We start from the raw sequence: 26,644 nt of genomic DNA on the forward strand, positions 1-26,644 counted from the left end.
TTTTTTTATTTTAACACATAGGCCTGACATTAATTTTGGAAACTTTTTTAGTTGAACTTTAAAATTGTGTAAAGTATCCAAATATTTTTTTGAAATTTTTAAAACTTATCGTTTTGAAGTTTCGAACATTTTTGAAATTTGAGGTATTTTTGGTTCCAAAATTTCGATATCTCGAAAATATAAATGTGATCCTCAGAGAACATTTATGTGTGAAACAGCAATCTTTTAATCCAAGTATTTTAAAATTAAAAAAACATTGGTCGAAAGCTGTTTCGACAGAACTTCCCTCACACCCAAAGTACAGTGAAATATATCCAGTATTTTTGAGTTGAGTTTTTACTTTACAGAATTTTGTGATGACGTCATCAACATTTTTGCAAAGACAGTATTGTATTCCCAAAATTTTCTGGAAAAATGGAGTGAGCCGTTCCTAATTTAACCAATAAAATAAATTGACACATTTATTTATTTTTTTTGGGGCACTTGTAAAAGCAAATCTAAAAAATATGAATGCAATGATAAATCACAACTAAAAACGCATCATTTTTTGCACATTTCGGGTAGATTTAGGAATTTAATTGGTTACTAAGGTGTCATTTGTCAAAATCAGGCTTATCTTAACAAGTACTAACCTCGCCCACCCGCCCGCCATTTTCTCAAATGATATGTCATCTGCTAAAATCAGTCTTATCTTAGCAAGTACTAGTCCCGCCCACCCGCCCCCTATTTTTTCAGATGATGTCATTTGCCAAAATAAGACTTATGTTAGTAATAGCGGGCGGGCGGGCGGGGATAGTACTTGCTAACATAAGTCTTATTTTGGCAAATGACATACCCTCTGAGAAAATAGGGGTGGGTGGGTGGGGTCAATAGTTGTTAAGATAAGACTGATTTTGGCAAATGACATCAATTTTTTGGAGGGGATAAGCATGTTGGAGCGACACCTAGTGTCGGCCGTGCGAGGCTCGCTCGTGTAGTCGCCTTCACGAGATGGCTATATTGCGCAGAGCGACACAGCGCCACTTGAAGACGCCAAATTTTTAGACACTTCTGGTACGACCGTCCGCGTGGCTACCAGCGCGACTATGTTACGCTCGTCGAATATTCTCTTGTAATGTGCCATAATGTAATATACGTTAGTAACCGATTCCGTGGTGTTTTCATTTCCGCCAACAGGTTATGGGCCCAGAGCGCGAATAAACGGAATCGCGTATATTCGAAGGTACTGAAGTGTGTGCACGTGTTGTGTTAAAGTACGCCGTCAAGATGAACGCCGGAAATTCGTCGCGCATCGAGTTGCTGCGGAAGGACAACTTCGATACGTGGAAATTACAAATGCAGGCGGTGCTGATCAAAGGCGACCTGTGGGAGTACGTGAGCGGTACTTGCGTCAAGCCTGAGGCAACAGCGACGAACGCGGCGGCCATTGCTGAATGGGTCAAGAACGACAGCAAGGCGAGGTCGGATATTGTGCTCTCGATCAGTCCGACAGAACTGAAGCAAATAAAGAATTGCGACACGTCCAGAAGCATGTGGCTACGCCTGGAGGAGATCTACCAGTCGAAGGGGCCTGCGAGAAAAGCGACACTCTTGAAACGCTTGATCTTATGCAAAATGGACGATGGGGGCGACGTGCGCGAGCATCTGCGCGAGTTCTTCGACTCCGTGGATAAACTGAACGACATGGACGTCGACATCAATCCGGATCTCCTGGCCATCTTACTAATTTACAGCCTACCCGCGAGTTTCGAGGTTTTTAGATGTGCGATCGAATCGCGAGATGATTTACCGTCGCCGGAAGCGCTGCGCATTAAGGTCGTGGAAGAGAGCGACGCGCGCAAGAACTGCGCACGCGGCGGAAGCGGCACGTCCGGCGCCATGGTCGCCAACAAAAATGGCGGTTGGCGGGATAACAAAAATGGCGGCTGGCGGGAAAACAAGGAGAGAGCGGAAGCTGGCGGAAGTCCCAACGGAAGACGGAACAACGGGGGCTCCAAACTTCGCTGCTTCAAATGCGGGCGACTAGGGCACAAGGCATCAGAGTGCCGGAGCAAGGAAAGGAGCGCGAAACACGCAAGGAACGTATGTTTGCGAATGAGTGAGCGCGAAGAAACCGCCAACTCAAGCTCGTACTGGTGCCTGGACAGTGGGGTCTCAGCGCATTTGTGCAATGATGGGGGCCAATTCACGAAGATCGATAGATCGAAAACAGGTATTTTGAACCTCGCGAACGAATCGTCTACCGCGACATTGGGTGTTGGTACGGTGCAGTTCGCGGCTCGCGTGTTAGGCGAAACAGCAAACGTTTCGTTGAGTGAGACTCTGCATGTGCCCGATCTGAGGACCAATCTAATGTCCGTGAGCAAAATCACGGACCGCGGACTCGAGGTTAATTTTCGGCGCGACGAAGCGGTGGTAGTGGATCCAGACGGCAACGTGCTGTTGTATGCGGAACGAATAGGAGACCTATACTACGTGAGCGGACACAAGCATGATGCGCGCTCGGCTTGTGGTGAGGACAAAATTCCGCTCGGACTGTTGCACAAGCGATCGGGACACGCGAACGCGAGGGACCTCGTCGAGGCCATACGAAATAATCGAGTGAGCGGCGTCCAGCTAAAGGATTGTGCGGAGGCGGTTAAGTGCGACATCTGCATCCAGGGGAAGTTGTCCAGGTCCCTCTTCCCAAAGTGCTCTAACCGGCGCACAGAGCAGCTACTGGACCTGGTGCACACCGACGTCTGCGGGCCGATGAGGACGCCATCTCTCGGAGGCGCGAAGTACTTCGTAGAGTTCATCGACGACAAGTCCAGATGGTGAGAGACTCGATTCCTGAAATCGAAAGACGAGGTGTTCCAGGCCACGACGGAGTACTTGGCTCTCGTCGAGAACCAGACGGGGAAAACCGTCAAGTGCTTACAGTCGGACAACGGCGGCGAGTACACAAGCCGCGACTTCGACCGGTACCTCAAGGCGCGAGGAATTACGAGGAGGCTGACGGCGCCGTACAATCCGGAGCAAAACGGCACCGCAGAACGGAAGAACCGCACGCTCCTAGACACGGCCAGGTGTCTCTGGATTGACGCCGGGTTACCGGACTCGTTCTGGGCGGAGGCGGTTAACACTGCCAATTACCTGCGAAATCGCCTGCCCACCAGATGCCTGGGTGGTGGAACCCCGTACGAGGCATGGACCGGTAAGAAACCCGACATCTCCAATTTCAGAGCTTTCGGCAGCAGGGTATACTACCTAGACAGGCGACCGGGGAAAGGGAAGTTCGACCCGCGAGGAGAAGAAGGCGTTTTCTTGGGTTATGCCGACGAATCCAAGGCATACCGAATCTGGTCACCAGTAAAAAGGACCGTACTGATAAGCCGCGACGTCGTGTTCGTAGAGGACGACAAGGAACGGCGTCACGTCGACAATCCTGCTCAGACCCAACAGAGCAGAGAGACTTCGCCGGAGGTTCGGCGTTCGGTCGAGATCGTGCACCCTCCTCCAGCTGGTGGAGCGCCGCCGGCGACGGCCAACGACCCGCGGAACGTCATCGAGGTCGAGGTCGAGGTCCATCGCCCCGCCGACGTCCCAGACGGCGTCTACGCCGACGGTGAATCGAACGATAGGTCGGAGCGGGACGTGACGACTGCTGAAGAAGATGACGAGCGCGACATCATCGACGATGACAACAATGCGGATCGTGCGAGGGCTCCAGGTCGCCCGAGAATTGTAAGAACAGGTCGACGTGGCCGACCCAGGAAGCAATTTCGGACGGCGCCGAATCCCGGTGCCAACATCGTCGATGCCATCGAACAAAGCTTCGTATCCGAGGTTGCAATGAAGAAGGCGCTGAGCGGTCCCGATGCAGACGAATGGCGACGGGCCATAGTGGCTGAGCTAACGTCCATCATCAAGAACGACACTTTCGCTTTGGTGGAGCGTCCACAGCGAGACAAGGTGGTGGGGAGTCGCATCGTCCTCAGAAACAAGTACAAATCGGACGGAACCTTTGAGAGAAGGAAGGCTAGATTAGTCGCCCAGGGCTTCAGCCAACAACCAGGTATACACTTTACCGAGACATTTGCTCCTGTTGCTCGTTTCAGCTCCATTAGGCTGATGGCTTCCCTTGCCGCCCGCCACGACATGGCAATTAAGCAGTTTGATGTCGAAACTGCGTATCTGAACGGCGAGCTGAACGAGGAAGTATTCATGGAACCGCCGAAGGAGCTTCAGAGGGCCCTTGGCAGCATCATCGACAACGAGACCGACAGCTCGACTGTAGCGAAGGCCACCAGTCTGCTCCAGGAGTTGCGCAAAGGCGATAGAGTTTGTTTGCTCAAGAAATCGCTCTACGGCCTACGACAGGCCGGTAGGAACTGGTACACAAAGTTGGACTCGACTCTGAAAGAGCTCGGCGCAATCCCGACGGCCTCAGACCCGTGTTTGTTTCGCCTAAAATCAGGGCGGGACGTGGTGTTAATCTCGATCTATGTGGACGACATATTGATCGCGTCCCGCAACCGAAAGAAGATCGCCGAAATAGGAAGAGAGTTGGCCCAACGATTCGAAATTAAGGCCCTGGGAGATGTAAAGCACTGTTTGGGCGTGGAGTTTCAGAGAGAGGACGGCCGGGTAACGATGCATCAGCGAGGGTACATAAAGGACGTACTTTCGCGATTCGGCATGTCTGACTGCAAGCCGGTCGCAACGCCGATCGATCTAGGGACGAAGCTAGAGAAAAACATCGACCAGAGTCAAGAGGATCTCGCGCTCCCGTACCGCGAGCTCGTGGGGGCGCTCATTTACTTATCATCGACTACGAGGCCCGACATCGCCTTCGCTGTGAGTCGTCTGGGGCAGTTTAACAACTGCTATGGCCCAGAGCACTGGAGGGCAGCCAAAAGAGTTCTGCGATACCTGAAGGGGACGATGAACGTGGGGCTCGCATTCGGAGCGGACGATGGGCCAATCAGGGCATTCGCCGACGCCGACTGGGGAGCGAGCACTGAGGACCGGAGATCGTACACCGGTTATGTATTCCTTTTGAACGGTGGGCCTTTGTCGTGGGAAGCGAAGAAGCAACGGACGGTTGCATTATCCACAACGGAGGCGGAGTACATGGCCCTGTCGGAGTGCGTCAAGGAGGGTCTGTACTTGCAGAGGTTTCTCCGGGAGCTGGGGTTTGACGACCTAGCTAACTTGGTCATTCATTGCGACAACCGAAGTTGCCTGCAGCTTGCTGAAAATCCCACCTTCCACGGGAGAAGCAAACACATAGACATCCGCCATCATTTCGTGCGCGATGTTCTCAAGAACGGACAAGTCAGGGTTAGTTATGTGCCCACAGACGATCAAGTTGCGGACTTCTTAACTAAAGGACTGTCAAAGCCGAAGCATGTGAGGTGCGCGAAGTCGTGCGGACTTGACGTTGTTGATTAGTGGACATTTTTACACGACCGTCACCTCGAGGGGAAGTGTTGGAGCGACACCTAGTCTCGGCCGTGCGAGGCTCGCTCGTGTAGTCGCCTTCACGAGATGGCTATATTGCGCAGAGCGACACAGCGCCACTTGAAGACGCCATATTTTTAGACACTTCTGGTACGACCGTCCGCGTGGCTACCAGCGCGACTATGTTACGCTCGTCGAATATTCTCTTGTAATGTGCCACAATGTAATATACGTTAGTAACCGATTCCGTGGTGTTTTCATTTCCGCCAACAAAGCAAATATATTTTGATTAAAAATTTATCATCCTTATCATAAGTTTAAAACATCTGCAAGATTTCAAAGCATTTGATTTTGAAGATTCAAAATTAAATTGCAAAATGTTTTATAATTTAGATTTTTTTTTTTCAAAAATCTGGACGTTTCGGGTAAAAACTCAATTCGGAATCTTAAACTACATGTGTAGATCTATGTTATTTTATACAATTTAAAACCCATTTACTATGTACAATTTTGAAGTGACGTCATCACATTATTGGTGACGATGAGTAGACAAATTTTGGTTAGCGTTTTACCATCTACATGACATTCCTAATATAAATATAAAATTTGACAACAAACGATCCAGTACTTTCGGAGATTATCTGTCTAATAAAAATCAGGACGGCAGACAGACAGACAGACAGACGGACAGACGGAAACGGGAGACCTATTTCTTCGTACTCTAGCGGTCATGAAAAATGGAGAAAACGTAAACGTAGAGAGTCGGCCTACGTAAAAATATCGAAATACTGAAAATTTAGACACCTGGAAAATTGTAGTTGTCTTTTCAAAATCATTTTTAACAATTTCAGTTTCGAGAGCACAATAACAATAAATAAAATTTTTTCGGGCGGGGATAGTACTTGCTAACATAAGTCTTATTTTTAACTTTAAAATTATGTGAGATACCCAAATATTTTTTTTTAATTTTTGAAACTTCCATAAGAGTGTTGAAGTTTCGAACATTTTGAAATTAGGGTTTTTTTTTGTTTCCAGAATTGAAATTCTCAAAAATCTCGATATCTGGAAAATATAAATGTGATCATTGTAGAAACATTTGAAACTTTGGACAATCATAAAAATAAAAACATTTAAAGAAGTTAATTTACTAAATAACTGATGATATCGATTCTAATTTTCAAATATACGCATTATGATAATAATAATTAAAAAAAAAAAAAAAACAAAAACAAAAAGCGCCACTCCGACTCGAACCCGCACCTTTCCCTATCCCCATCAATCCCTCCCAACTACACTCACCTATGTAACTTGGCCAGCGGAAAATAAATACACAACTTCTGGTGCAGCTCGCAGAACTCCTTATACGTCCTCTGTATCTCCATGTAGCTCTTATCCCCCGCCCGACTCACCCTCAACACGTAAACGTAGTACTTATCCGGATCGTACCTCTTCTTATAACTCACCACCTGCACATGCACCAGCTTCCCATCCGTCGCCATACTGTACCTCTTCGGCACGAAAGTCAACAACGACCCTTCATCATGGTCACTACTAAACTTCATCTGTGCCAAATTATGCAAAAAGAAATTAAACTGAGTAAACCACGACTTGAGCGAACTTTCAATCAACCGAGCAAAGAAAGCCGCAGCTTCGGGGTTAGACATGTTAGGAAGAAGAGCGTTGTGGAGGTACGCCACCGACTCGGGAGTCATGCCGCAGATGCCCGAGGACGCCATCTGAAACGGGCGTCTCATGACGGTTCTACTCATTTTACCGACTCACCAGAGTGAAGAGGTAGAGGAACAAGTTGGCGTTGTCTCGGATGATGTTGAAAGCTTGGCAGCAGAGGTCCACGAACTTGTGGAATTTTTCGGAGGGCCGGTCGCCGCCGTTGATGACGTAGGCCATGTCGGAGGTGAGGACGAAAGGCGCTCGGTCCCGTTTGAAGTTACCGAACATCTGAGCATCGCCTAGGAACTTGCCGAAGTCGATGTGGAAGAGGTGGCCGGAGGTTTTTAGCATGATGTTGTCGTTGTGGCGGTCGCAGATGCCTAGGATGTAAGTGACGACGCAGTAGCCGGCGCAGGACGCTACAATTTCGGGATGAAGCACGTGCTGTGTCTTCCGTGGAAAGTATATTTTTTTACCTGTGAAGTTTTCCACCGCTCGCTGATATTCCAGCTCTGAGGGGTTATGTTTGGCCAACCATTCCGCGATCGGTTTATCCTTAAATGACCCGGTCAATCCATGCTCGACTTGGATTTTCCGCAAGGTCTCAGCGTTCGTGACCATCTCGATCATCCCTACGAAATCTCACTCACCAAAACTCTCTACTACACCCAGATTTTACCTTTTTTCTTTCCCGTGGGGACACAAACGAACGACACCATCTTCAAATCCAGCCCTTTGTTCAACCACAACTTGTCCATCAACCTCACCATTTGTAGCGTGAGCATGTCCTGCTGCAAATCATCACCGACTTTATAAATCGCGGAAATCACGGTCTCCTTCGGATCCAAAAAACTGATCTTCAGAGGTAAAGTGTACGACGGGAAGTAGAAGCACGACTTCACTTGAACCCCAGCGACTTTCAAAGTTGGCGATAAAGGTAAACTCGTGGGGTTGTCGTTGAGGTTGGCGTCCACCACCCGAAGACGGTTGTGTAAAACCGTGGTGCGTTGCGACTCCTTGGTTTTCTTCACGGCTTCGGCGATGTCGTTCAAGTCCTTGACCAAGAGCTGCTGGGACAAGAAGCACGTCCTCAGAGCCTCGCCGCAGATCGCCAACAGCGATCTCAGCATGAGCTTCATGCGTCTGTGGTGGCGCACTTCTCCGAGGGTGATTTCTTCTTTCTCCGACAGTTCGGCGAAGGTGTTCTGGGGGTTGGAACCGGGAAGTGTGTGACTCAACAACCAAAATAAGTGGTGAGCGAAGCGGGGCGACCGCAAGGCACGATCTAAAAGGAACTGGGCGAGGGAAGAGTTTTCGTAGGTTTCGTGTCTCAAGGCCACCACGAGCTGGGGGATGTAGTCGATGAGTTCGTCGTTGGAAAGACCGCTGATCCAGTGGATCGCCATCTTGCGGACCTCCAAATCGGGGAAGCTGGAAGTAGTTGCTATTGATGTTACACGAAAAAGTGGTCGAGGTTATTTTTGACTTGAATTTATCAATTCTTCGATTTTTCAGTGTTGCAATTCTATATTTTTTGTTTTTTCAATTTTTTTTTTCAGTTTTTCGTTTCTTCAATTTTTCGGTTTGTGAATTTTCGATTTTTTATTTTTTGTTTCTTCAATTTCTAGATTTTGCAATTTTTGATTCTTACATTTTCGATTCGTTAAAATTTTCGAATTGCAATTTTTCATTACGGTTTTTATTTTCACTATTTTTCGATTTTTCAATGTCCCGATTTTATAATTATTTTTTTTTTAATTTCAATTTTTTCAGCTTTTTGATTTGCTATTTTTCATTTAGGTTTTCTCTTTTCTTTATTTTTTCAATGATTCAATTTCTCAATGTTTCGATTTTTTGACTTTTTGTTTCTTCGGTTTTTCCGTTCTTCAATTTTTATATTCAGTAATTTTTCGTTTTAAAATGTCTCGAATTTTCAATTTTTTGACTTTTAAATTTTCCATTCCTTCAAACTTTCGAATTGCAATTTTTCATTGCGGTTTTTTATTTTCTTAATTTTTGCAATTATTCGATTTTTCAGTTTCTCGTTTCTTCAATTTTTCAATGTGCGAATTTTGAATTTTTCATTTTTTTGTTTCTTTAATTTTTAGATTTTGCAATTTTTCGTTTCGGTTTTTTAATTTTTTCAATTATTCGTTTCTTCAATTTCTCGATATTGCGAATTTTTCAGTTTTTTCTTTCTTCAATTTTTATACTTTGCAAATTTTTCATTTACCGAGTTTTCGAATTGTAATTTTTCGTTGTTTTTTTTTTTCATTATTTTTACAATTTTTCGATTTTTCAGTATTCCGATTTTATAAATTTGTTTTTTATTTAAATTTTTTCAGTTTTTCGTTTCTTTAATTTTTGCAATTTTTCATTTCGATCTTTTATTTTCTTCGTTGTTATTCAATTATTCAATTTTACGGTGTTTCGATTTTTTGTTTTTTCAAGTTTACTTTTTTGCAAATTTTTCGATTTGCAATTTTTTGGGGTTTTTTAGGATTAAATTTTTCAGTTTTTCAATTTTCCAACCTTTTAGATTTTGTAATTTTTCGAGTTTTTAGTGTATAATTTTCCGATTTGCAATTTTTCGTTTCAATTTTTTATTTTCTTCATTTTTTCAATTATTTCATCTTTCAGTGCTTCGGTTTTATGATTTTTTTTTATTTTTTCAAGTTTAATTTTTTTAGATTTTCGTTTCTTCAATTTTTCGATTGGCCATTTTTTAATTGTTTTTCTTCAATTTTTAGAGTTTACAATTTTTGGTATCGGTTTTGTATTTTCTCTATTTTTCCCACGGAGGTAGAGGAAGAGTATTTTCTACCTCCGTGATTTTTCCAATTATTCAGTGTTTTCTTTCTTTAATTTTTATATTGAGCAAATTTTTCATTTTAAAATTTCCCGAGTGGTCAATTTTGAAGTTTTTCAATTTTTCGATTTTTCCATCTTTTATTCCTTCAAATTTTCGAATTGCAATATTTCATTTCGCTTTTTTATTTTAATTATTTTTACAATTTTCAGATTTTTCAATATCCCCATTTTATAATTTTGGTTTTTTAATTTCAATTTTTTCAATTTTTCGATTTTTCAGTGTTTCGATTTTCTGATTTTCTTGTATTTTTTGAATTGTTTTTTGGATTGGCAATTTTTCCATTTTTCATTTTTTTTTTGTTTCTTCAATTTTTCGATTGGCAATGTTTCGTGTTTTTTTAAGTTAAATTTTTCAAAATTTCGGTTTAATAATTTGGTTTTTTTAGTTTAAATTTTTTCAATTTTTTGTTTCTTTAATTTTTCGATTTTTCAATGTTTGGATTTTGTGATTTTTTTGTTTTTTCAAGTTTAATTTTTTTCAATTTTCCATTTTTTTGTTTCTTCAGTTTTTCGATTCGCAATGTTTCGAGTTTTTTAGGTTTAAATTTCTCAATTTTTCAACTTTCCAACTTTCTACATTTTGTGATTTTTTGAGTGTTCAACATATAATTTTTCGATTTTCAATTTTTCGTTTCGGTTTTTTATTTTCTTTATTTTTTCATTTATTTCATCTTTCAGTGTTTCGATTGTATGTTTTTTTTTTGTTTTTTCAACTTTAATTTTTTCAGTTTTTCGTTTTTTCCATTTTTGGATTGGCCAATTTTCAATTGGGTTTCTTCAATTTTTTCGTTTCGGTTTTTTAGTTTCTTTAGTTTTCAATTATTTCATTTTTCGATTTGCGAATTTTCAATTTTTCAGTTTTTTGTTTCTTTAATTTTTATATTTAGCTAATTTTTCATTTCAAAATTTCTCGAGTTTTCAATTTTTCCATTTTTTCCATTCCTTCAAATTTTCGAATTGCAATTTTTCGATTCGGTTTTTTATTTTCATTATTTTTACAATTTTTCGATTTTTCAATGTTCAGATTTTATAATTTGGTTTTTTAATATGAAATTCTTTCTTCTTTAATTTTTTGATTTACAATTTTTCATTTCGGTTTTTTATTTTCTTAATTGTTTTCAATTATTCGATTTTTCAGTATTTCGATTTTCTGATTTTCTTGTTTTTTGAATTGTTTTTGGATTTGCAACTTTCACATTTTTCATTCTTTTTTTGTTTCTTCAATATTTCGATTCGTGATGTTTCGTGTTTTTTTAGGTTTATATTTTTCAGTTTTTCAATTTTCCAACTTTTAAGATTTTGTAATTTTTCGTTTCGGTCTAATGTTTCTTCAGCTTTATATTTAGCAAATTTTTCATTTTAAAATATCCCGAATTTACAATTTTTGGTTTTTCAATTTGGTTTTTAATTTTCATTATTTTTAGAATTTTTTGATTTTTCACGATTCCGAGTTTATAATTTTGTTTTTTAATTTAAATTTTTTCAATTCTTCGTTTTATTATTTCTTTAATTTTTCGATTTGCTATTTTTCATTTAGGTTTTCTCTTTTCTTTATTGTTTTAATTAGTCAATTTCTCAATATTTTGTTTTTTTGACTTTTTGTTTCTTCGGTTTTTCCTTTCTTTAATTTTTATATTTAGTAATTTTTCATTTTAAAATATCTCGAGTTTTCAATTTTTTGATTCTTAAGTTTTTCATTCCTTCAAATTTTCGATTTGTATTTTTTTTTGGTTTTTTATTTTATTTATTTTTACAATTTTTCGATTTTTCAGTTTCCCTATTTTATAATTTTTCGTTTTTTTTTAAATTGTTTTTTCAGTTTTTCGTTTCTTCAATTTTTCGGTTTGCGACTTGTCGATTTTTTTATTTTTTTATTCCTTCAGTTTGTTGATTTTGAAATTTATGGATTCTTAAATATTTCCTTCAAACTTTCGAATTGCAATTTTTCATTGCAGTTTTTTATTTTCTTTATTTTTTCAATTATTCGATTTTTCAGTTTCTCGTTTCTTCAATTTTTTGATGTGCGAATTTTGAATTTTTCATTTTTTTTTGTTTTTTTAATTTTTAGATTTTGCAATTTTCTTCAATTTTTCGATATCGCGAATTTTTCAGTTTTTTTTTCTTCAATTTTATACTTGGCAAATTTTTCATTTAAAAATATTCCGAGTTTTCAATTTTTAGTTTTTCGAATTGTAATTTTTCGTTGTTTTTTATTTTCATTATTTTTTGAATTTTTCGATTTTTTCAATATTCCGATTTAAAAATTTGTTTTTTTATTTAATTTTTTTCATTTTTCGTTTCTTTAATTTTTCGATTTGTAATTTTTCATTTCGATCTTTTATTTTCTTTATTGTTATTCAATTATTCAATTTTACGGTGTTTCGATTTTTTGTTTTTCCAAGTTTACTTTTTTATAAATTTTTCGATTTGCAATTTTTGGGCTCTTTTTAGGTTTAAATTTTTCAGTTTTTCAATTTTCCAACCTTTTGGATTTTGTAATTTTTCGAGTTTTCAATGTATAATTTTTCGATTTGCAATTTTTCGTTTCGGTTTTTTATTTTCTTCATTTTTCCAGTTATTCAGTATTTTGTTTTTTTAATTTTTATATTGAGCAAATTTTTCATTTTAAAATTTCCCGAGTGATCAATTTTGAAGTTTTTCAAATTCTCGAATTGCAATTTTTCATTTCGGTTTTTTATTTTCATTATTTTTACAATTTTTAGATTTTTCAATATTCCGATTTTATAATTCTGGATTTTTAATCTCAATTTGTTCAATTTTTAGATTTTTCAGTGTATCTATTTTGTGATTTTCTTGGATTGTTTTTTGGATTTGCAATTTTCCCAGTTTTAATTTTTTTTTTGTATCTTCAATTTTTCGATTCGCAAAGTTTCGTGTTTTTTTTTTGGGTTAAATTTTTCAAAATTCCGGTTTTATAATTTAGTTTTTTTAGTTTAATTTTTTCAATTTTCCAATTTTTCATTTTTTTGTTTCTTCAATTTTTCGATTCGCAATGTTTCGAGTTTTTGGTTTAAATTTTTCAATTTTTCAGCTTTCCAACTTTCTAGATTTTGTAATTTTTTGAGTCTTCAATATATAATTTTTCGATTTGCAATTTTTCGTTTCGGACTTTTATTTTCTTTATTTTTTCATTTCAGTGTTTTTTTTGTTTTTTCAACTTTAATTTTTTCATTTTTTCGTTTTTTCCATTTTTGGATTGGGCAATTTTCAATTGTTTTTCTTCAATTTTTAGATTTTGGAATTTTTCGTTTCGATTTTTTAGTTTCTTTATTTTTCAATTATTCGATTTTTCAGTGTTTCAATTCTTCAATTTTTCCATTTGCGAATTTTCAATTTTTCAGTTTTTTGTTTCTTTAATTTTTAGATTTTGCAATTTTGCGTTTCCTCCGTTTTTCAGTTTTTCCATTTTTTTCCATCTTTCATTCCTTCAAATTTTCGAACTGCAATTTTTCGTTTCGGTTTTTTATTTTTAATTTTTTGATCTCTCAGTGTTTCAATTTTACCATTTTTTTGTTTTTTCAAGTTTAATTTTTTCAGTTTTTCGTTTCTTCAATTTTTCGATTGGCCAATAATCTTAAATTGTTTTTCTTCAATTTTTAGATTTTGCATTTTTTCGTTTCGGTTTTATAGTTTCTTTATTTTTCAATTATTCGATTTTTCAGTTTTTTGTTTCTTTAATTTTTATATTGAGCAAATTTTTCATTTTAAAATATCGCGAGTTTACAATTTTTAGTTTTTCAATTTGGTTTTTTATTTTCATTATTTTTAGAATTTTTTGATTTTTCAAGATTCCGAGTTTATAATTTTGTTTTTTAATTTCAATTTTTTCGATGTTTCGTTTCTTCATTTCTTTAATTTTTTGATTTGCAATTTGCAATTTTTTTTTCATTTAAGTTTATTTTCTTTATTGTTTTCATTTATTCGATTTTATGATTTTTTTTTATTTTTTTAATTTTTCGATTTGCAATTTTCCAATTTTCCATTTCTTTTGTTTTTCCACCTTTTGGATGTTTTAGCAAGTCATACGCACTATAAAGGAACCTTGGTGTTTTAGTGCAATTTTTTGTTTCCGTTTTTTATTTTCTTTTTTTTTTAATGTGAAATTTTTCGGTTTTTGGATTTTTCAATTTTTTGATTTGCAATTTTTCATTGCCGTTTTTGACTTTGTTTATTTTTTCAATTTTCGGTTTTTAAATGTTCTGATTTTATAATTTTTCTTTTTTTCAGTATGAAATTTTCAAGTTTTTGGATTTTTCAATTTTTCGATTTCTTGATATTTAATTTTTCAAATTTTCCACATTCCAATGTTACACTTTTTCGATTTTATAATTTTTAGGACTTCTAATTTTTCGATTCGGCTCATTTTTTCTTCTTTCCTATTTTTTGATTCATTAATTTTTTTGATTTTTAAGTTTCTCGATTTATAGTTTATCAGTGTTTCAATTATTCGTTTTGCAATTTTTCAGTTTTTCAATTTTTTCTGATTTTTTAGTTTTTCGTTTTTTCAACTTTTCTAAAAAAAAAATTGGAAAAATCGCAAAACTGTAAAACCGAAAAATCTAAAAATTGGAAATCAAGATTTTGAAAAGTTACAAATGAAAGAAAGCGGAAAATCGAGAAAATGAAAATTAAAAAATCGGAAAAATGAAAAATAAAAATTAAGAACTTGAAAAATTGGGTAAAATTGAAAAATTAACAATTGGGAAGCCGAGAAATTCAAAAACTGAAAAAAAAATAAAGATGGAAAAACGAAAAATTATGATATAAAAAAACTGTAAAATCGAACAAAATAAATTCATGTTTTTCGACTTTTTTCATTTTTCAATCATCCTGTTAAATAATATTGTAAAAAAAGGAATCCTCCGTAAATAAAGATTAGTATTATTATTTAGAAAAATTATAAGATTTTATTTTGGGAACTTTATTTTTTTATGATAACCAATAACCAACATTTTTTTCAAGACAACGTAATTAGTTTGGATAGATTAAATGACGTCATTTTGGAGATTACGTGTCTAATAAAAGTTGATACAGGTGACAGACAGACCTTAAACTGGGTGTACTTACGTCGGCAGCAACAACTGCAGGGCTTGTATGGGTTTGAGGGGTGTCCAAGCGTGCAGCATCCCGTGTAGGTCCGGTAAGCAGGCGTACTCCCAGCTGTGGGCCGCCAACAAAACCTTCGGAAGCGCCTCGGGAATATGGTACAAGTAGTGCCTCTTCTCCCACAACACTTCCCTTATCACCGGCGGGAGTCTATATAGCATATCCTGTTCACATATATCGTTCAACTGCTGTTGCGTGGACTGGTCCAAACTGTGAAAGTCGCCCTTAACCACGTTCGTGATCAAATCAGGCGGCACTTTCGGGAACTCCGCCTTAGATAGACCCGCGATCTGGATATCCATCATGGGGTGGTCCGGTACTGGGTGCGTGCCGAAGGGGGGAGGGGCGCCGTGCAAGAACTGGGATTCGGGTGGCCAAATTGACAGGATCACGTTGCCGTGGACCATAACGCTGCATTTAGATTGGTTAAAACTGCGAAATATTGTTACTCAGAAATACCCTTCGTAGTTGAAGAACTGAACCGAGGCCCAGCCGATTTCGACCTGGGTGTACTTGGGCTCGCTCTGGCCGTCGTTGCCTTCCGGTGCCTCCACAGTCCTCCCGTAAATCACCAATTTCAGTCTTGACTCTCTCGCTAACGAACTAATTGGCACGTCGTCCATTTCAAACCTGCGATATACAAATGACAAGGCTCCGTTCTCGCTCCGCTTCCTTTCGCGCGCCTTACCAATGATCGAAAATGATCCTGGCGGGCCACAGTTGGTCCTTTTCAGTCTTAATGCACAGTGTGGAAAGCACAGGGTGACCGATGGGTCTCGTCCCGTGGTAGATCTGGGCAGCGACCATGAAGGAATCGTGCTTCCAGTCGATGTGTGGCCTGTAGATGGCGCAGACGCGGATCACCAACGAGTCGGATATGTCGGGGACGTACTTAGGTGCTGTACACAAAAAATCACCAAAAAAATCACACTAGTAGTTTCCACTTACGCTCCGGGTGCGATAAAGACTTTTTCACCTCGAAGTCCACTTTGAACGTTTGCGAATACATTTCTATGAGGTTTTGTATAGATATGCGGATTCGGTTGCAGATGCTCGAGATCGTTTCCGAGAAGGTCATGTTCTGGAGAAAGTTTGTCACGAGTGGGATTAAGCAGCATTATCACACTTACTTTTTCTCTGAGCGATAAAAATACTTTGCAGACTCGTTGTAGCTCTTCGACGGCTACGGTTAAGTCTAGAGTGCAGAGGTTTCCCATTAAGTTGATGATACATTTCACGGATTGGATGACCTTGAGGGGTTGTAAGCTTGGCATGGCGGTGGAGTTGCTGCAGTTCTCCATTTGGCTGGAGGCATCTTCGAGCTTCTTCATTTCGCTTTCCACGGTTTCTACGAACGATGAAAGCGTGATAAGTACAATGAGAAAATTTGGGGGATGTACAGCGTGAAATTGCGCCATGTTCGGGACGATTCTGGCGCTACGGAAGCTCTCAAGTCTAACCTACCTAACAAAATCACGAGGTTATCATACGAAATATGAATGGTAGTATCATTAGGCACGACGTCTTCAAATGTTAAATCTTTGTCTCTACTGTCGTCCTGAAGCTACAATACAAGAATGAGACTTAATCTAAGTGATAAGAGCAAACTCACGGTTCTAGCGAAAGATTTGTCGACTTTAGAGTCCGGAATAAGAGTCAGCAGTACGTCTTCTTCCAACTTGATGCAGGTGTGCACGTACTCGTAGTCTTTCAGAAGCGTAATAGGTACTAAATACTCGTTACAACCCCACACTTTTAAAGTATACTTGTCCTTCGACGGAGCCTCCAAATTGCACATTAGTTGAAGAGTGACGTGTTCAATGCTGCAATTTACTGAAGCCAAAAGTCAGTCTTGAAAATAAAAAAAATGAAGTTTCGTACCATCGCAAGTAAAATTAATGGGTTTGCTGATATCCGCCCCGTCGAAATCCGGATACACACACAACTTGATGCTAATCCCTTCCCTATACTCATAATTCACCATGGGACTGATCACCAACCCCATATTCGTATCAACGTCCTTGTAATGGTACTTGTTCCTCACCCCCTTCACCATATTATAGAACGCCCTCAAATCCGAATCCCTGTTGATTTTCTCCTCCGCTCTCCTCACACAATCCAGCAAATTCAGCTTCCCCGTCACCCGTCCCACTATCCGCTCCCTTGGCGGCAGCGGAGGCGGCGACTGCGGCGTGCTCTCCGACTTCACCACCGCCGCATACAGCGGATCCGCCATACTATCAACAAGGATTAATTTTTCGCCACGTGCGCGCCGAAAGCTACGTACCTGTTATTTCCCGAGCCGGTGTAGATGTCATACGGGTCGTACTCGTCGTAGACGCTGCCGCAGACCGAGGCGCAGTCGTCGATGGCGCACTCGGGGCTGATGGTTCGCAAGCTGGAGTACTCGCCGGAGGAGAGGATCGGGTCGAACTCCTGGAGGATGCTGACGCGGACGCTGCTGGTGTCCTCCACGTGCGCCAGGTCGATGAGGTCCGGCCCGCTGGGCTTGGGGGCGGAGCGGAGCTGGACGACGGCGGCGGTGGAGCGGCTCGACGGCAGGACCAGCGGGGGCGGCGTGCGGTGCTGGTTCTTGGGTGGCAGTGCTGGGGCCTGGAACGGAGTGGAGTATGTTTGGGTTATCTTATCGGCTGAGTGTTTTAATTAACGGACATGTGATTCACGGTGGGCAGCCTGCATGGTTTGAGTGTTAATAATGGGATTGGGGGATTAGTTCGGTTCAATTTGCGACCAAGAGTTGCAAGATAAAGCACGGCACTCGGTTTCTTATTATGTTGGGGTATCGCTTTGTGGTAAAAACGCTCCTGTTCAATTTTTGTTTTAATTTTTGAAATTTCCATAAAATATAACATTATACCTCCACAAGGATCACAGTTGCGGGACTTTCGTAGAATTAATCAGCAGGAATTTTTGCTGAACTTGACGCAAGCAAGCTATAAAATAAAATCTCTATGACTTCATAAAACTTGGTCGTAGCACTTTCACACAAACACTGAATTATTTCAGGTTATATAAAAAACTGGAGTAATTGGAGTTTAAAAATTCAACGCTCGCTGCTCTGTTACTAAGTAAACTGACTATTGTTAGGCGCAAAAATAATCATTATAACCGTGTTTCTTTAATTCCAATTGTTTTAGCTATCGTTAGAACACAATCTTAAAGCTGAATTTAATGGATTTTTATGTTACCTGTTGTAAATTTTCATTAGTGTGGAAACTGGAAATTATATTTTTAGCAATATTTAAAATACAATGAGGTTAAATTAAGAAAACATGGAAGCTTATTTCGACATAACTTCCCTCGGCCCTGAATTGTGGCCCAACAAATCCCGGTTCTTTGAAAAATTATAAAAATTTCTTGCAATTTTTGTTTTTTTTTTGTTACTTCGGTTTTTCAATTTACGTTTTCGAATTTTCAAGTTTTTCAATTTTCCAGCTTTTGAAGTTTTCTCAGTTTTTAATTTTTCAATTTTCGATTCTTCAATTTCTATTTTTTTAGTTCCTTCAATTTTACATTTTTAAATTTTTTCAGTTTTTCGTTTTTTTTTTAATTTTCCGTTTTTTCAATTTTAGATTTTTCAGTTTCCATTTTAAATATGTCATGTAATGATAATTATAATATTTGAAAATTTTTCGCTTTTTCAATTTTACGCTTTTAGAATTTTTCCATTTTTCAATTATGTATTACAATTTGAACTTTCTCGTTATATAATAAAATGAAAATTATTTTGAATAATGAAAGTGCGATCAATTTCTTGTACCCAACACCAAATAGTGAATTAAAATATGGTAAATACATTTAGACAAAAGACTTGTTTAAATTATTTTTTCTCTCCTCCAAAAAGGGTCCTAAACAAGGTGTCAAAGATTTAGTGTGCAATTTTTTGAACACTCTGTATTTAATTTTTATTAATTCGGTTTTATATAAAAATGTTTACTTACAATTTTTCGATTGCCTAATGTTTAATTTTTCTTCGACTTTTAGTTTCTCAATTTTTAACTTTTGATATTTCAATTTTTGATGACGAGTCTATGAAAATTTTCAATTTTTTCATTGTTTTTTTGTTCCTTCGATTTTTTCAAATTTTCAATTTTTCGATTACTGAATCTTGTTTTCGATGTTTTAGTTTCAATTTATAACTTTTTCCAATTTTTCCAGTATAGTTTAGAATTTTAAAATTTTTCGAATTATTAATTTAAAAATTTTCCAAATTAATTTTTCAACTTTTTTGTTGTTAACATTTTTCTTCAATTTTTAGAGTTTTTAATTTTTCGATTTTTCAACTTTCAAATTTTCAATATTTCTTTCCATTTTTTAATTTCTCGATTTTTCATTTTCGGATTTAAAATTTTTTACTTTGTAACTTTTCTTTAGAAAAAAATCTATTTTGCGTTATAAATTTTTCGATTTTTCCGGTTTTTCAACTTTTGAATTATTCAGTTTCTGAGTTTTTTTTTTTTTGATTATGAGTTTCTGAATTTTTTATTTTTTGACCCTCCAATTTCAAAACTGTTCGTTTAATTATTATTCGAGTTTTCAATTTTTCAACTTTTGAATACTTCAATTTTTCGACATTCACATATTTTAAAATTTTTAATTTTTCAATATTTCATTTCGATCCCTTAGTTTCTCGGTTTTCTGTTTTAATTTTTTTCTTCTTAAATTTTTACAAGTGTTTCTAGTTTTTTCAATTTTTCGTTTCAATTTTACAATGTGCAATTTTTTAATTTTTCATTTTTTTTGTTCCTTCAATTTTACGACACGCAACTCTTCCGAGTTTTCATTTTAAATTTTTTCAGGTTTTGATTTTCCAATTTTTCGGTTTTTAATTTTTCGTCTTTTAAATTTTAGATTTTTCAGTTTTTCAATTTTCCGTTTCTACAATTTTTGACTTGCAATCTTTTTAGTTCCCATTTTAAATATGTAATAATAATTATAGTTTTTAAAAATTTTCACTTTTTCAATTTTACGGTTTTAGAATTTTTCCATTTTTCAATTACGTATTACAATTTGAAGTTTCTCGTCTCGTATAATAAAATGAAAATTATTTTGAATAATGAAAGTCCCATCAATTTCATGTACCCAACACCAAATAGTGAATTAAAATATGGTAAATACATTTGGACAAAAGACTTGTTTAAATAATTTTTTGCTCCTCCAAAAAGGGTCCTAAACAAGATGTCAAAGTGTGCAATTTTTTGAACACCCTGTACTTAATTTTTAAATTAATTTGGTTTACAAAAAAAAATTACTTGAAATTTGTCGATTGCTCAATGTTTCAATTTTTTTCGATTTTTAGTTTCCCAATTTTTAACTTTTGATATTTCAATTTTTGATGACGAGTCTATGAAAATTTTCAATTTTTTCATTGTTTTTTTGTTCCTTCGATTTTTTCAAATTTTCAATTTTTCGATTACTGAATCTTGTTTTCGATGTTTTAGTTTCAATTTATAACTTTTTCCAATTTTTCATTTTGCAAATTTTGAATTTTTCAATTTTTTGATTTGCAATTTTTCCAGTATTATATTTGGAATTTTAAAATTTTTCGAATTATCAATTTAAAAATTTTCCAAATTAATTTTTCATCTTTTTTGTTGTTAACATTTTTCTTCAATTTTTTGAGTTTTCAATTTTTAGATTTTTCAACTTTCAAATTTTCAATATTTCTTTCCATTTTTTAATTTCTCGATTTTTCATTTTCGCATTTAAAATTTTTTACTTTGTAACTTTTCTAAATTTTGCGTTATAAATTTTTCGATTTTTCAACTTTTGAATTATGCAGTTTCTGAGTTTTTCTTTTTGATTTTTGAGTTTCTGAATTTTTATTTTTTGAGCCTCCAATTTCAAAACTGTTCAAATTATCAATTTTTCGATTTTTGAATTTTTCTTTTCGATTTTTAAGTTCCCCAATTTTTCATTTTTCGTATTTTCAATTTCTTGTATTTTTAGTTTTTTGATTTGCAATGTTTCTAGTAATCAATTCCAAATTTTGAAATTTTCCGAACTTCCAATTTCAAAATTTTCCAATTTATCGATTTTTTAACTTTCTAATTTTTCAATTTTTTGTTACTTTGATTATTATTCGAGTTTTCAATTTTTCGATATTCACATATTTTCAAATTTTTAATTTTTCAATATTTCTTTTCGATCCCTTAGTTCTCGGTCTTCTGTGTTTTAATTTTTTTCTTCTTAAATTTTTACAAGTGTTTCTAGTTTTGTCAATTTTTCGTTTTAATTTTATAATGTGCAATTTTTTAATTTTTCATTTTTTTTTGTTCCTTCAATTTTACGACACGCAACTCTTCCGAGTTTTCATTTTAAATTTTTTCAGTTTTTGATTTTCCAATTTTTCGATTTTTTTTTAATTTTCGTCTTTTCAATTTTAGATTTTTCAGTTTTTCAATTTTTCGTTTCTTCAATTTTTGACTTGCAATCTTTTTAGTTCCCATTTTGAATATGTAATAATAATTATAGTTTTTAAAAATTTTCACTTTTTCAATTTTACGGTTTTGGAATTTTTCGATTTTTCAATTATTACAATTTTTAAGTTTCTTGTTATGTTATAAAATGAAAATTATTTTGAATTAATCAATTTCTTGTACGTAACACTAAATAGTGAATTAAAATATGGTGAAATTTCGAAAAGAAAAATTAACGTTTGAAAGGCCGTATCTTCTACATTTGGACAAATGAATTGTTTAAATTATTTTTTGATTAAAATTTAAATTAATTCGTTTTTTAAAATGTTCTTATTTGAAATTTGTCGATTGGTCAATTTTTCAATTTTTTAAATTTTATCAATTTTCCAAATTTTGAATTTTCCATTTTTTCGATTTTTAGTTTCTCAGTTTTTAATTTTTGATATTTCAATCTTTGATAATAATAATGGTAGTTTATTTTCCCACAGACATTTAACGTCCTTATGTGAACAAAAATACAAATACATGCGAACTTAGTAATAATAGTAATAATAAAGGAAAAATAAATAAAAAGGTATGCTATTACAATTAGAACAGAAAAAAATAAATAAATAAATAAACAATAAAGATCCACATAATCAAATACTGACAGCTGAGGTAATTGCTATTACTGATTGTAGTGCATAAGAAGAATATTTTTAAATTTACGTTTACAGATATCAAAAAAAATATCAAATTTATCACTAACACAGTTATACAATCTGAAACAATTTAGAAAAGGCGAGTTGTAATGACGAAATGTGTTAGGAATTTTATAAGAAAATGTGATTGATTTGATGATGATTTTACGAAATTTCTCAATTTCTTGATTGTTTTTTTATTCCTTCCATTTTTCGAATTTTCAATTTTTCGATTATTGAATTTTCTTTTCGATTTTTAGTTTCCATTTATAGCTTTTTCCAATTTTTCCATTTTGCAACCCACGAATTTTTCGATATTTTTATTTCTGAATTTTTATTTACGATCTTTTCGATTTTGCAAATTTTCAATTTTCGATTTTTTAAATTTCTCTTTCCGAATTTTTAGTTCCTCAATTTTTCAATTTGCAATTTTTCTAGTATTCAATTTACAATGTTTCAATTTTTCGAATTACCAATTTCAAAATTTTGTTTTTGACATTTTTTCTTCAATATTTTGAGTTTTCGATTTCTTGATTTTTCAACTTTTGAATTTTCAGTCTTTCTTTTCCATTTTTTAATTTCTCGATTTTCCATTTTCGTTTTGTAATTTTTCTAAATTTTGGGTTGTAGGTTTTTCGTTTTTTCACTATTTGAGTTTCTCTATTTTTGCCAATTTAAAATTTTTCAATCTAACGATTGTTCAGTTTTTCTTTTGATTTTTTAGTTTATCAATTTTTTATTTTTCGAGCCTCTAAATTCAAAACTGTTCAAATTATCAATTTTTCGATGTTTTTATTTTTTCAATTTTTCTAGTAATCAATTTCAAATTTTGCAATTTTCCGAATTTCCAATTTCAAAATTTTACAATTTATCGATTTTTTAACTTTCGAATTTTTCAATTTTTTTTCCTTTAATTTTTCTAGTTTTCAATTTTTCAAGTTGTGAACTTTTAAATTCTTCAGTTTTTCTCTTTAATTCTTCGATGGTCAGATATTTTCATTTTTTCAAGGTTTTAATCTTATACTTTTTCGTTTCTTCAATTTTTCGAGTGTTCAATTTTTCAGTTTTTCAAATTTTGAATTTTTTTATATATTTTTTCTCGGTTTTGTTTTCATTTTTTTTTCTGCTTAAATTTTTAGAAATGCATTTCTAATTTTTTCATTTTTTCGTTTCTTCATTTTTACAATTTGCAATTTTTGAATTTTTCATTTTTTTTGTTCCCTTAATTTTAGGTTACCCTACTCTTTGGATGTTTCACGAGTTTTGAATTTTGATTTTCCAATTTTTCGGTTTACAATTTTCGATTTTTCATTCAATTTTTCATCTTTTTAATTTTTCAATTTTTCGATTTTCCAATTTTACAGTTTTTCAACTTTACAATTTTGACGATTTCATAATTTTCAATTCGATTCGTTTATTCGACTTCCAAGTCTCTCGATTTCAGGTTTTCAATTGTTCAGTCTTTCGTTTCATTAATTCTTCGATTTGCAATTTTTCGATTCTCCACTTTTTCATTTTTTTGATTTTTCTACTTTTCAAATAAAAAAAAAATGGAAACATGAAACTGTAAAATTGAAAAATAAAAAAATGAAAAAACCAAAAAGTAGCTTAAATGAAAACTTTGAAAAATCTAAAAACTGGAACCCAAACTTGAAAAATTGATAAAACGAAAAATTGAAAAAATGAAAAATTTGGAAAATCGAATTTGAAAAATTGAATAAACAAAAAATTACAAAATCGAAAGAAACATTGAAAAAATAAGAGAAATGAAAAATTTGAAAATTAAAAATTGAGATTTTGAAAAATCGAAAAATAAAAAATTGTGATAGCGACATACTGAAAACTTGAAAAAATTAAAGGTGAAAAAACGAAAAATCATGAAACCGAAACATTGAAACATGGAAAAAATACAAGATTAAGAAAATGAAAAAAACAAAAAAGAAAAAAAATGCATGTAATGTTAAAGCAAATCGAAAGAAGCGTTTTCCATTACAAAATTTTGTGATGACGTCAGGAGGATTTATTCGGCAAAATTTTGAGATGACGTCATTTTTGGAAGGGGATGAACGAATAAATTTTGATTAACGATATGTATATAATTAGGAAAATATTTTTGAAAAATTTTAAGTCTTTTTTTTTTCTAGTGCTTTGTTAAAATTTCTGTTGGTTTTTAAATTTAAGAACAAAGACCGCGTTAATGAATTTCAACAAGTGGTTTTAATATATTTCCTATCTCTCTTTAATATGAGTTAAAGTTATCGTTTTATATCAACATTAATTATCTCTGTATTTTTACAGATAAGGATGGAAAATACAACTGTAACGCTTTAAAAATAAGTATAAGACGTGTTTGAAAAAGAAAGATAAATGATCCTGAAACATACAAAATTAAATAATTTAAAACTTACCGATATGGCTCTATTGAAACTACTCGATGCTTGAAATATGGGGGCCTGCATATTCACAGGCGTCCCCAAGTTACTCGAGGGGCTATAATTCCCATTATTCCCCGGCTTATACCAAACCTGGTGCTGCTGTACTGGCGTAAATGCATTAGATATGTAAGAGGTCATCTGGGGCCTATATGAATAATGTTGCAACGAATTCGTCGCACTCGGAAAAGTAGTAATACTGTTATTGCTGTAACTTAAAAAAAAAACACATAATTCCTCGCCTCCTCCATTCCACCCACTTACGTCTGCTTGTTACAAAACTCGATGATATTATCAGTGCTAGTCGGAGGATTTGCGAATGAAATGAGATCTGGAGAATCATAACTGGAGAAATTTTTGCGACTGGTTTGCGGTGGGGGCGCCAGCAAGGAACTAGACTGGTTTCCGCCTGAAGGCCCCGGCCTTGGTCTGGGGTTGCTCTGGGGCCGGCTCGAATCCGTCTCGTTCATCGAAGGAGTTCTCGCTACTACAAGCAACACTCAGCGCAAGCAAACTTCGCCTACAACTCACCTGAGACGTTCTTGTTTTTGACGGCGTTGAGCTCCTGCAAGCGTTTGTTTTTGAACTGTTCTAGGGCGAGGGATTCCAGGCTGAGGGCTTGAGCGCGTTCCAAGTCCTCCTGGTATTGTCTTTCGTAGTCTGTGAGTTCTCTAGCCATCTGGGAAGGATTTTTACGCATAAATTCGTCAATGTAACGCAAAATAAGCAACGTTATCGCTTCGGGTGAGATAAAATTGTTAATAAACAAAAATTATGACATGCATAAACAAATTGATTGTTTAACGATATTACATAAACGGGGTACGTACTGTGAAGGTGGAATGGTTTTCGATTGGCGATTAGTTGAATTTCAGGGGCATTTTTCGAGCTGTTTCCACTAAAAACGGCGATTTTTAGTTATGGAAGCGTTAAATAGACCGAAAAACAATCTTCGGGAACATAACCTCAAAAATAATGGGTATGTGTCGAGTGGACGTTTGACGTTTGCGGATGTCCGAACGTACATAGTGCGCACAATCCATACCTGATTCTGGGCATAAATTACACAATTTTTTTAGAAAAAAACAACTATGGAAAGAAAGTAATGGGTAATAATCTAATAATGTTTCTCGATTCAGCTCTGTGAAGTTTATCTCTTAACATTTTTTGGAAATTTTCAATACTTGGTCAAAATTTAACTTACGAAATTTTGGTCGATTTTTCGACCACGTTTGAAATACCTAAAAGAATTTTTTTTACATTTCGACTTAAAGTCTTGTCCCGGTACCATAAACACTCAAAATGTTTGACTCAGCACCTCGAGATACAAGTAGATTTTTTTGTGAATTTTTAGTCAACTTTTCTAAAATAAATGCTCAAATTTTCATACCTGCCTGACGAAATTTTAGACTACTTTTCGACTACCTTCGAAAATTACTTAAAAGGATTTTTTTTGTAGATTTTGACCTCGGTTTTGTTCCTTGAAAAAATCGTATAACGTTTCCAGCAGTTTTTAGGATTTTTAAAACTTTTCTCGTTCAAATGGAACTTTTCAATGAAATTTTAGACCATCTAATCTACTAAAAACAAGATTTCGACCTTCAGAAGCTATTTTCGGCTTGATTTCTTCGAAACTCCTATTTTTCCAAAATCCCCAAGTTGAAATACTACAATTTTTAAGATCTTTAAAAAATTTGACGTTCAAACCGAGTATTTCGAAAATCTTGCTTCGGTACCATAAACACGCTATATTTTTATCGCGCTTTTATTAGCTTGGGTTGTATGTAACGGAATCTTTGAGCTTAATTTTCATCGGTTTCTAAAAGTCTGATCATCTTGAAACTTTGCACACGTCTCAAGGATCGATGACAATGCAATAATTTGATAACAGTTTCCCATTATCCTTATTAGGAGCGCCAGGATTTATAAATTCTTTTATGGATCCTGTGTAGTGGAGTAAAAGAGATAAAGCTAGCGC

The 26,644-nt window shown here is 35.3% G+C and overlaps 1 protein-coding gene across 1 annotated transcript in view; it reads right to left on the reverse strand.

Moving 5' to 3' along the window:
- LOC135125444 (phosphatidylinositol 4-phosphate 3-kinase C2 domain-containing subunit beta) overlaps nt 1–25,680 on the reverse strand; it is a 37,527-nt gene extending 11,847 nt beyond the window's left edge. The window contains exons 1-17 of the mRNA XM_064051076.1: nt 25,497–25,680; nt 25,198–25,345; nt 24,931–25,153; nt 24,643–24,880; nt 17,402–17,727; nt 16,996–17,351; nt 16,727–16,947; nt 16,579–16,678; nt 16,245–16,462; nt 16,063–16,195; nt 15,803–16,013; nt 15,574–15,744; nt 15,076–15,525; nt 7,796–8,547; nt 7,593–7,748; nt 7,228–7,535; nt 6,745–7,181 (exon numbers count right to left, since the gene is read on the reverse strand). Coding sequence (XP_063907146.1) covers nt 6,745–7,181; nt 7,228–7,535; nt 7,593–7,748; nt 7,796–8,547; nt 15,076–15,525; nt 15,574–15,744; nt 15,803–16,013; nt 16,063–16,195; nt 16,245–16,462; nt 16,579–16,678; nt 16,727–16,947; nt 16,996–17,351; nt 17,402–17,727; nt 24,643–24,880; nt 24,931–25,153; nt 25,198–25,345 — 4,448 coding nt within the window. The 5' untranslated portion in view covers nt 25,497–25,680. The remainder of the gene's footprint in view (nt 1–6,744; nt 7,182–7,227; nt 7,536–7,592; nt 7,749–7,795; nt 8,548–15,075; nt 15,526–15,573; nt 15,745–15,802; nt 16,014–16,062; nt 16,196–16,244; nt 16,463–16,578; nt 16,679–16,726; nt 16,948–16,995; nt 17,352–17,401; nt 17,728–24,642; nt 24,881–24,930; nt 25,154–25,197; nt 25,346–25,496) is intronic.
- Nucleotides 25,681–26,644: the final 964 nt, after the last annotated feature.

The sequence above is a fragment of the Zophobas morio genome, unplaced genomic scaffold (assembly GCF_036711695.1).
Source record: "Zophobas morio isolate AGI-343-1 ecotype UQ-CSIRO unplaced genomic scaffold, CSIRO_AGI_Zmor_V1 ptg000008l, whole genome shotgun sequence".
NCBI lineage: Eukaryota > Metazoa > Arthropoda > Insecta > Coleoptera > Tenebrionidae > Zophobas > Zophobas morio.